At 36.8% G+C, this 12,225-nt stretch overlaps 1 protein-coding gene across 5 annotated transcripts in view; it reads right to left on the bottom strand.

Moving 5' to 3' along the window:
* Positions 1–12,225, bottom strand: part of MINDY4 (MINDY lysine 48 deubiquitinase 4) — an 84,976-nt gene that overhangs the window by 18,833 nt on the left and 53,918 nt on the right. For 4 of the 5 annotated variants that reach the window (XR_013945901.1, XM_080578518.1, XM_080578517.1 and 1 more), the window contains exons 14-15: positions 7,951–8,014; positions 5,556–5,717 (exon numbers count right to left, since the gene is read on the bottom strand). Coding sequence is in view for 4 of the 5 variants with exons in the window: in XM_080578518.1 (XP_080434644.1) it covers positions 5,556–5,717; positions 7,951–8,014 (226 nt within the window). In the remaining variant the exon portion in view is untranslated. Of the gene's footprint in view, positions 1–43; positions 139–5,555; positions 5,718–7,950; positions 8,015–12,225 lie in introns of those variants that run through there. The other variant, XM_080578520.1, reaches the window with a different exon arrangement.

Raw genomic sequence — 12,225 nt, forward strand, 5'->3', positions numbered from 1 at the left:
TATTCCTTCAGTCCACATGGAGGAGTTTATAGTTCATTTCAATAAGTTCCTTGACTACAACAACAAGTTCCAGTCCATTTATCTCCACCGTTTATTTGAAGGCCTTCTAACTTAGGTTGGCCCCTATGCTTTGGCTCTCTGTAAAAACAAACAAGGAAGATATGGGTATTATCAGAGATTTGGACACCCCTGTTCATCATCTATAAAAGGATTTGGCTGGACTCCTTTCCTAAGCATTTTCAGCCTACGAGGGAGTTAAAATTAGGCATAAATCCAGACCCAAATATGGGTACTTGAAATCTAAAGGGATATGTGGACAATATTTGACTTTCCATTTTCTGTTTTGTCTGTTTGCAAAGAATGAAAAATTCTTTTAAAGATGTGAGGTTTATTATTCTTATTGTCTTAAACAAAAATGCTGTGATTAGATTTTATTTGGAAGAATGTTGACAAGAAATCAATGCCAATATTTCAGCAACAGTGACTGAGAAAAAAGAAAATGGCCAGGAGGAACACAATAGGACTTCATTAAATAAAATTTCATTTACAAGCTAGAAAGGGAGATTTAAAAAAAAAACGGGAATGAAGAACAGACTTTTGAAATGCCCAATGTCTTGTCAGCTTTGTTTCAGTCAAACTTGTACGTATCATGTGTGTTTGCTCCCGGTAGCACTCACAGAAACATAAGTGTTTGAAGAAGTGTTTGGACAATGCTCTAAGACATATGATCTGATTTTATTTTATTGGGAGGGCGTGTTTGGAGACCCAGGACTTGGGCTCGATGATCCTTGTGGATCCCTTCCAACTTGGATATTCTATGATTCTACAAAATATCTTACATGAATAGCAGGGTCACTTGCAGAAAGAATGCATCAATGAGGCACAATCTCTACTGCCTACCCATTACTGAAAAATAATCGGAAAATAAAACCGACCACCAGTTTCAATTTTGAACACGCGTATTTTTATTGATGGTTTCTTAAACAAGATGTTTAAAAACCTCTTTCTAACTCTCTCCCCCCACAGCACCACCAAAGACCTGGCTTGAAGCCAGTCCAACTGACTGAGAAAGGCGCCAGTTTAGCAGACGTATTTCCCTGTGCAGAAGGTTATAGGAAGGATGTTCCACGGGGCAAATAAACAGGTGAGGTTCCACAAGACAGAGCATGTGTGCTGAATTTAATAATTCAAGTAGGTCTTGTTATAGCACAGAGTGTGCTGGTTTCATCAAAGGGCCCAAAGATAATATTTCCCATCTGTGGAATTTTAATGAATAAATTCTGTTCATTTATGCTTCCCTCTCTTTTTGAAAAGACATAGGAAAAATGTGCATGTAACTTCTTTGTCAACACTGACTTCTCTTTATTTTCAGAAATGCAAAAACTAAAAAGCAACAGCCTCTTTTGAAATGTTGACAGCTGACACAGAGACTTGGATGCTGACAAGAATCAGGGTAGGGTGAGTTTGGGAGGTCAGCCGGTAGGTAGGTGGCTTAAATAATATAGCAGGACTGTCTACAGGCAGGAGGGAATCAGTGAGGACCAAGAAGAACTCGAGTCCCCTTTCAAAAGAGATGAGTAGCCATTAATACTTCCATTATTTTTTGTACAACAGTACATGTTTAAAGTGCTTTCAAAAAGCATTTCAGAAGTATAGCCAAATTCACCAGCCAGTATTGTACAAATTATGAAACCAGAGATTCAGAGCACCTGTACTCTTTTCCCAGGTTAGCCACTACCTTGTTGGATGACCTTCAGAAAAGCACTTTGCGTTTTGTTCATCTGTCAGCCCCCCTGTAAAATCGTAATGCAAAGCATGGATTTATTCATAAGGGATGTTACCATTACTATTAATATTAGCATCTTTTAAATTCTTCCTTTGAGAATGCAGACAGTTTTCTCTTTTGTCATGGTTAGTCTGGTATATAAACGACCTGGTATAAACACAAGGAACTTCTGTTTTCATCTGTTTCTACTTTTAACTTCACAATAACTTTTGAAAAGAACATATCATCGTTCTAAGTTTTTTGACCTGCAATTTTAATGTGGCATTTAGTCCAAAGACTCTGACCAAAAAGAAGGGACTTTCTCACTTATGACTGCTATAATTTGTCCTGTCCACTTCTGTGCCTCAACCCTTTCTCTGAGGTTTCGTCCCTGCTGCAGAAACCACACAGCTTCTCTGAGACTACTACTGAAATGCTGCATGCTGCCAACCAGAAAACAGAGGGAAACCTGCACCAATTTTATGTGGGTTGAGCAGGTTTTGGAAACGTTTCATCACTTTAAACTGCATTAAGTAAATCCCAGGAAACCCAAAATCTTAATTTAGTCCTCTTGGTTAAATGTGTAGGATCAGATGGAACTAATATAGCTTGAATATGGGCTTGGCACACACAGAAGAAATCCAAAGATGTGTAACTTGCCTACGGAAAAGTAACAGCAACAGACCTTTAACTCTTTTTGCATTAAAATGTGGAAATTCACTATGAAACTAAATGTTTGCATATGAATTACATTGAATGAATCCATCTGTCATTTTCAAAAAAAAAGAAAAAGGCAACAATTACCTTACAAAAACTATACTGAGTATGATGATATGTTAGGACTAAGAGTGATGATTAGACTTTAACAATTCTAGACAAATTACTTGAAGCACACATTTTTCCAATCAGTAAAGATAACACATTCAGCATGATCCACTGAAAGAAATTACTGGATCAGCAACAGAGGGATTCTTCAGGCAATCTTGGGGGAAAAAGGGACAGATCATTTTGGTTTTATTTGCTACTGTTGAAGTTTGACAGAAAGATTAATTCAGTTCTCATGCCCTGTAGACACGCTAATGAAACTGGATTATATACAAACACTCCACATTTTAGACAATGGAGATAAAATGATACAGCATGGATTTAGTGCATCTAGCCTGAAATCTTGCATATCTCTTCCTAAATATTTTGGTAAGTAAGAAGAAGGCTATAGAAGAGCAATAAAAATAAGCTTTGAGCTTATAACAGCTGTCAACAGCTTTGTGCTGTTGAAAAAGGGAAGAACTGTTACATCAGCTTGCAAATGTCTAGTGGATGGGGATTAATTGTTTATACGGCAGCTTAGAGTACAAGTAAGAGTGTTAATCAGAGGAAACTAAGTAAGTGATCAGTCAGGTTTAATGTAAGAAAGAACATTCAAAGCACAAGATGTGTAGTAGATAAAAACTAAATCTTCACATTTAGTGTTACAGGTACCTGCCAATCTCTTTTTACACTTTCTCATATTTTAAATTAGACAAGTGAGAAAAAATACAGGATCATAGTTATATACACTGCAATCAACTGATAAATGTCTATCTGAATAGAGAAGCAAGAACTTCAGGGATACAGATTTTTAAAAGAGCACCTACTTTACAACAGGACATAAAAATATCCTGCATTATCCCCTGAGAGATTGACTGAATGTGACCTAGAGGGAGTTTTCCAACTACGTCTATGATTCACAATATATCATGCTTACAATCTTCTTGGGGAAAAAAAAAAAAAAAAAGAAAAAGATAAATGACAGTTCTTTTCCATTCCTGGTTTCAGTTACTATCCTCATAGCCACAATGTAATTGGATGCCGGAGCTACTTAAATGTGGAGAGGAAGAAAACAGTCAGTTTGAAAGACTTACAGGCAAATTCTATTCTCAGTTCCAACACAGCAAACTATCACTGCCATTTATTTTCTCTAAATTGCTCTAAACTAGTAAGTTTGTAGCAGAAAGCAGAATCTGGCCCCTCATGCTGAAGCCACAGTAGGGACTCCCCTGACCTGTGAACAAAATCCACCAGAAACTTTTGTCCTAGTCCTTAGACGGGCACGCTCTGAGACATATGAACTGAAATGCAGAGCAGATGTTCTTAATAAAAAAAAACACAAGACAATTTGCATCAGATGCCTAAGTGGTGTAGAATCAAAACCCAAACAACAGCAAAAACACAACGTGTACCAGGGCTTCTGTAACCAATTAAGAAAACAGATCACTACTCCTGAGTCCAGCTCCCAAGCTGGAAGGAAAGGACACCCTCCATCATATAATTTGCAGAATGAGTGGAAGACAGTGTCTGACTCTCTGGGTAACTTTTTATTTTGTTTTTAGAGGGCAGATGAGAAAGAAATAGCTCTTACTTACACTGACCTCACTGACCATTTTGCTACTTAGAAGTCATTTTCCTCACTGGAGAATGGAAAAAATGCTATAGCAGTGTAAAAACCTCTTTTTTTTTTTTTTTTTTTTTTTGAGGTTTTAAGTGTTACATTCTTTATAGGAAAGGGCAGAGAGCTTGAAATAGAAACAGAAGTTAATATATTTTTAGTTCAGTTTGCTCTGAATAAATCTGATTTGGATACGCTGATACGCTTTCTTGACTGAACTGAAACCTTATTATGATCTTGTGATTAATATAATGCATTGCATTTATTAAAAATAATAAAAATTAGATTTTTCAGTAGTAAGAAAATGTAACTGACTTCAGCCATATGGGAAATAGTTAAAAACAAGCTTTGCTTTCAGTCACACATTAATATTAGATCAGTACAAACAAATTCTTTGCTAATCGCTTTCAAATTTGTATAGAGGCACTGACTGCAAATCCAGATGGGACCATTACAATTATCTAATCTAGCATCTAACACAGGCAAGAGACTTTCAAATAATATCCCAGCATCAAACACAAGATTGCCTGTTTAAGATAGAACAAGTCTTTAGGAAAGACGTCCGTTGTGGTGATAACATCTGTTGGTGGAGAATCAGGGAAATCCTTATGCAAGTTTTTCCAGAGATAAATTAACAGTTGTTAGTTCTTTGAAATTTTTAATCTATCTTTCAGTTTTTATGATAAATACAACTAAAATATTAATTTCAAAGCCATATTAAAGGGAACATTACCATTTTATAGCCAGCTTCATCAATTTTCTATTATTGCTAATACAATATGACTACTTCCACCACTACAGCATGGAGCAGACGATGCAATCAGTCTGGCTCCCCATCACATCGGAATTCATGGAAAACTGAATACTTCAGGTGAGCTTCATCTCCAGACCCAGTCACTTATATTTATATGACTAAAATATGTATCCACATGTGAGCTGAGTGTCTCATTTCCACTATGACCAGTGGAGATTTAATGAATACAACCAGGGGAACTTGTTCTACAGACACCTATGCTTAGTCAGGTCAACAGCTTTCATCTCCAGAGACTGCACTGACCAGGTCCTAGTTCATGTGATGTACGTAGTAGTGTTAGTCTGTGAGCTGACTTCCACTCCAGGAGATCAGTTAGAAAAACACAAGATTTAGATGCTCTAGACTACCCAAGCCATTTACAAAGGGCTGACAGTTGTGACACAGACCTCCATCCAGAAGGAAAACCATGCTCTGCCTTCGGGCATCTGAATCTTCTGAGTGAGCAACTGAATCAAGCCCATAATTTCTTAGTTGCTATATTCGCTCCAAGTCAATTTTAAATTTGTTAATTGTTTTCTTTTTAATTAAAATCAGAAGAATACAAAACATACCTGGCAAACATCGTAGTGCTCAAAGAGAGACAGCAAACCAATATCACTGCGGCTTGCGATGCCTTTCAAGATTGTGATATTTCCATTTCCAGAATTCAGCTCTATCACATCATTGAAAACATTGGACACAGCTTTGCCAGTCAAAAGCAAGTTCACTAATTCCTGTTTGTGACATATTTAAGAAAAAAAAAATCAGTTAACTATCTTGTCTGTACCAGACATTAGTACAAGCTTGATTTAGTGTTGATAAAGTTACACATAAAATCACAGAATGGTTTGGGTTGGAAGGGACCTCAAAGCCCACCCATTTCCAGCCCCCTGCCATGGGCAGGGACCCCTCCCACCAGCCCAGGCTGCCCCCAGCCCCATCCAGCCTGGCCATCCACAGCTCCTCTGGGTGGCCTGGGGCAGGGCCTCTTCAGTCTCAGAGTGAAGAGTTTCCTCCTAACATCTAATCTAAATCTCTTCTCTTTTAGTTTAAAACCATTCCCCCGGTCCTATCACTAACTGACCATGTAAAAAGTTGCTCTCCATCTTTTTTATAAGCCCTCTTTAGGTAACAAAAGGCCACTATAGGGTCTCCTCAGAGCCTTCTCTTCTCCAGGCTGAACAACTCCAGCTCTCTCAGCCTGTCGTTGTAGGAGAGGTGCTCCAGCCTCTAAGCATCCTCATGGCCCTCCTCTGGATGTGCTTCAACATAACCACATCCTTCTTGTTGTAGAGATCCCAGGCCTGGATACAGGACTCCAAGTGGGTCCTCACAAGGGCAGAGCAGAGGGGGATAATCACTTCCCTCCACCTGCTGCCCTCTCCTCTGGTGATTTAGCCCAGGATGCAGTGGCCCTTCTGGGCTGCAAGCGCACACTGCTGGCTCATGACAAGCTTTTTTCCACCAAAACCTCCAAGTCCTTCTCTGCAGATCTGCTCTCAATGTGTTCTTCACCCCCTCTGTACTCATGCCTGGGATTGCCCCAACCCAGGTGCAACACCTTGCACTTGGACTTGTTGAACCTCATTAGGTTCACATGGGCCCACTTCTCAAGCTCATCCTGGTCCTTCTGGATGGCATCCCATCCAATTTGCAGATTAATGTTTTTGGTTTTGTTTAACTTAAAACATTTTGGTGTCCCTTTTTCTATACAATGAAAGCTACAGCATGAATGATATAAATTAAAAGCTCTGTAGTACTATCCCAATACTTCTGCATGTGCATAGTAATGTGTTTTGTACATTGGACAAGACTTGTTAAAAGATTTTCTTGCCAGGGTGTATGTGTGTGTGTATTTGCACACATGCATGTGCATGAAGCTCAAGGAACAATGACACCAAACATTTTGCATAGCATAAGAGCCAGAAAGGGTCAGCTAGGACATAACAGCAAATAACATATGTAGCAGCATATGTTAGTCTGTTGATGTGTAGCAGCAGACTGTGGTACAGCAACGAATGAATGGTTAGCTTCAGCTAACCACTAATAAATAACATATGGCAAGAAACATGAAGGAAAATAAGAATAAAGTTTCCAGAAAAAAAAAATTATTATGCCCTAAAACATGACTAACACTGTTATTGTCAGTTTGGACTTTATGTATGACTTTAGAGATAACTGCACAGAGTTATATCCCAATGTTTCTCCTGGAGGACTCCCCGAAGTTTATAGGTTTTTACTGATGCTTATAGGACTTCTAAGACCACCAGTGATGTTCCACCACCTGTTTGAGGAATCACCAGGTAACCACAGCATAAAAGTCTTGTATTGATAGTACAAGAGAAGAACATGAAGCTTGCCTTTTTTTCAGCCAAAATGGCAGTACATTTAATGGCTGTCACCATATTCAAACCACATAACTTATGCCCATGTCACAGTTTTCAGGTAATTCATGTCCCAGAATTTTGTGATCTACGTTCCACCTTCATTCCACCTTCAGTGTTTCCAACCAGCTGGACACCTCTGCAGGCCTAGAGCCAGGCAGTGGGAGACATTTGGTACAGGGCATGAGCTGGAATTAGACTACATAAAGTTATGAGCCCAAGTGACAGACAGCAATTCAGAATCCTTATTTTCAAGCACCATGTGTCTTTCGGTTACAGCTATAATCAATGAGTCTCCAGTTTGAAGCACCAGTTAGCTTTAGTCAGCATCAGCTGTTAGCTGAGCAGGACTCATTTAACAGACCGAAAAGCAGAGACTCTGAAAGCAAAGACAACAGTCTGCCAAAATGCAAGGATAAAACAATAAAGATGAAGATGTATAACATTCTGGGGGAAAACAAACAAACAAACAAACAGACACGTAAGGTACTTAAAATAAGAAATGCTATCTCTTCCCAGAGTTCAGTTCACAGGTCTCTGTGCAGAGGCATATGATATGTCCAAGACTTTACGCTTAACTTACCTGAGTACAATAGCCATGGCTGCCGATCAAACGGTTTGTAAGCACATCAAAATCATTGCGCACCCTGAAAAAGAGTAGGGAATACTTAAGCACAATTGCTTCTTTTCATTTGACTTAATATCTCTAAATCTTGGGGAAAAATGCTGTTTCCCGAGTATGAATAGAAGTTTACATTTTAGAATTCCTTTAAGTTGAATTTTCACACAGGGAAAAAAGAGTATATATCAACTAGACCTGTAGCAAACAGAAGTTACTTACAGCTAGACCAAAGAAAACAGCTGTAGAGGAAAGGAGAAGCCATTCTACCACAAGGTAGAACTACAAATCAGAACTAGTAGACCATTTGTCTTACAGAATGAGCTAGATAAAATGTTCTCACAATTGCATGTATTTGTTATCCTGTCATTGACTCTCGGGATATATCCACAAACTGAAGATGATATTACCTATGCATTATACTTTCCATGAAAAGGAGAAAGAAAAAAGACTCCAGGTGTACACTTTTATAATACTGTCATGTGGTCCCTTCTATTTTATGACATCAAAGACAAAAGTCCACGAAATTGCATCATTGATAATTATGGAGTAATATCTCTCCAAACCAAGTTCCCTCTCCCATAACTCCTGAAATAATTCAATTAGTGATTGGTTGGTGCCCTAAAACATAAAATTTATAACTGATTATTTTTATCCTGCAAATATAATGTAACTGCAAATATTATTGTATACATAAATGTCTAATGTGGTTTTCAGAACAAACTGGACTATATTCTGGGACAGTTATGGCAATAAACTCCACACATTAGTTTTATGGTTCATAAAAAAGCTACTTCTGGTCTTCAGCATAAAACACGTTGCTCTCAGTTTCTTTGGCTACATTGCTATTTCAGTTTGGTACAAAGGTAGAGAGGATGCTTAATCATCAGTTAAAAAGTTAAAACTTAGTTATTCTATAGGCATCCAATCTTCTCACTCTTGCTTGACTTGTAAAATCTTCTGTGGACCTAAATATTCATGTTTCCTGACAATAAACACAATTAAAGAAAGAAAGAAAGAAATAAAGAAAGAAAGAAGGAAAGAGTAAAGAAAGAGAAGGCTTTGTTTTGTGATAAAGTAACAGTTGAATGGATTTGTTTACACTAGAGCTGGCTTGAATTTTTCCTTCAACATGGCTATACATGCTCTGTTAAAAAAAATCATTTTTTTTTAAGTAAAACGCTGAGATATCCTGCATTTACTGTCTTCATCCCAAATATTACAAAATTGTTTTTCGCATGGGATTTATGTGAGTGACAAAATCTGAATGTTATGTATAACTTTCAAGATCTCCAGTCCTAATGATTCTTAGAATCATGAAAATTTGTCATAGCCATCAAATCACACCAATTCCCATTTTATTGTTAATTTAAAAGATAATTTACAAGTTAGTCTCAGTTATAAAACTGTTATAATAACATCTCTTGCTAGTGGGAAATCAAAGAAAAGGCCACAGAAAGTGTGCCTGTGATATGGAAAAGTCTCTCATGCAACATTGTGAGGAATGGATGGGATAATAATAATCTTTGGATTTCAGCCATTTTTTAGTTTGAGAAACAGTTTCATCTTGAAAATGCTGTTGCCCTGTTTGATATGAGTAGACTATACAATATGCGTCAGTTAGGGACGATGGGACATACGAGAAAGACAATAGGAGGAAGTTCTAATTTCATCTGTAGGTACAAACAATATGGGAGCTTAGAGGTGTATCTCAGATTTTTAAGAAGAAACACATCTGCCTTTCAAATCATCTCTGCTGATGAGGAAACAAACATCAGGCATATAGCTAGAAGATTTACACCTATTCTAAACCATTTTAAGATTATTATTCATACCTCCCAAAGACTTACCAACTTCAATGCAGGTGTATTCATTGTGTTACAATAAAAGGCATCAGCTTCTCAGAAGTGGAAGTACCCTTTGTGTATTGTAAACATACCAGATAACTACAACAATGTGTTTTGTTTTCTGCTGGACTGTGAAGAGATTCATTGATGACAAGCAAATATGAAGGATTTGTCCATTCTGGTATCTTGGCTATCAGGTGTAAAACCAGATACAGCAAATAAATTGTTACCACTAATTCTACTTTGTCCCTGCATGGAATTTTCCATTTATCACTTTATAATCACATTAAAACAGAAAACCCCAGAAAAGCCATGAGACTTTTAAGAATCTTGGTCATCCTCAGTACATAAGTCTAAGTGGAGTGAGGTAGAAGTATGTTGACTGATATGATGGCTCATAATGGTGGTCATTGCCCCAACTGGAAATATTGTAGTCTTTGAAACTACTCAATCAGAAAACAAGACATTATTTTGAAAATCTCCTGAAGAAATATATGAAATTAAACGTGTATTCAAATACACTTGAGCACTGTGTTCAATAGGAAGACATTATTGAGCCAGTTCTTGAGCCAGTTCATAAACAAAAGAGTGATAATGAGATCTGCTAAATTTCAGATCAGTCCATAAGATCTCACATGACTTTTACCTACTCAGATTGACATAATAGTGGGCATGGAGTCTTGCTTTCAACCTTTGCTATGTTTCAGTTTTTGCCCCGAGTCCCCTTCAGCTGCTGAATTCTCCATTCAGTAGTGATTGAACTTCTTTGTTCAGATTTTCTGATGCATTGAAGAAATGTGGACATATTTTATATGTTCACAGAACCTAAAAAACATGGCAAAACTCATCTCCATGTAGTTTAATTAATTTGGTACTGTTTTAAAAATCTTTTTTTTTTTTTAAATTAAAATCATTGTGAGATATTTACATCATAGGGCATAACTTTTTCATCATTCAGTTTGCAACCAAATTTTTTCTTTTTTAGTATGTATTCAATATATAACAATTATATAAATAATAAATTAAATATTTTTATAATAATATAATATGTGTTTTCTTATATAATGTTTATATTTTCTCATTATTTTTATATAAAACTACTGTGTGTTATTATGTGGCAAAGCCAAAATGCATAGGTGGCTTTGGAGCCAGCAGTTGGGGAAATCTTGTCATGACAGAAATCAACCAAAAACATGTGGTGTGATATGTATGTATTTTTTTCACAGTTTCTGATGCTGATAGTTTTAGGGCAGGAATGCCTGAAACAGTCTTTCCAAAAATATGATCATATATTGTAAATTTCATTTTCTTCATGTTCCTGTTGATGATTCTGTGCTAATATTCAGCCTTGATGAAACTGCTAATTTGAAGTTAAAAAAATCACAGAAGAAAAAAACACTGAAAGATTTTTTATAAAAACAAAAACACAAAATCAACTAATGCATTTACTGAGGGTTTAAAGTACTGGAGATGTATAGATGTTCTGAGTCAACCCTTCCACAGGTCTGAACTGTGACATAACTTACTGACATCAAGGCAGCTGTGACAGTTCCTATTACTCAGAAATTTGCCTCATGTTTTCAACACACTCATCCATTCTGGGATATACACATTATAAAAAAAAAAATGAAAAAAAAGTCTTCTAAGAGCTTAGGACAGATGGAGAAAAATAGCATACTTAGATGAAACTGTAAAAGCAGTATAAGCCTTAGCACTGATAGCGTGTTGATAAATTATTGTGAATTGTAGCACTCTACTGAAGCTTTAAGGTGTACAAATACAAATCCAAAACATAAACATTTTGAGCACTGTAATCAGATGAACTTTTTCTAAATAACACTAAGTTAGATAAATAAAACATTTTAAAAATGCTTCATACACACAAATTCGCAATGTATTTCCAGGAAAACCCTTGCCAAGTCTTTAATGGAGAACATCTGAACATTGCATATTAAATACAAAAGTCACAGACAAACTTAACAGTAGGAAGAATTCCAGCCTATCACTAAACGAGCTGGTTAATGCTAGTTATTTTAACCTAGATATCATTCAGATTGATAGCAACTTCAGAACACAGCATAATGAAATAATATAAAACAAACAAAAGGTGCATTTAAGTAAGTGCTAGCTGTTTTAAAGCCCTTAACTCTGTGGCAAAGCTGTAATTGAGAATTGGTGACCTCACTTTGTTCATGGCAACAGACAGCTATATTAACAAACACACAATTACAAGTCTACTCCCAAAATAGAATTTGGGTTGGGAGGGAGAAAAACTCCTCTTCAGGCACAAGGATTTCAAATAATTACAATGGGGATGTGGAAAATGACAGGATGGGTGACTGGCTTATTGTGTAAATGTTCCTTTTTTTTTTTTTCTTTTTTTTTTTAATAC

Source organism: Anser brachyrhynchus (genome assembly GCF_964034855.1).
Source record: "Anser brachyrhynchus genome assembly, chromosome: 2".
NCBI lineage: Eukaryota > Metazoa > Chordata > Aves > Anseriformes > Anatidae > Anser > Anser brachyrhynchus.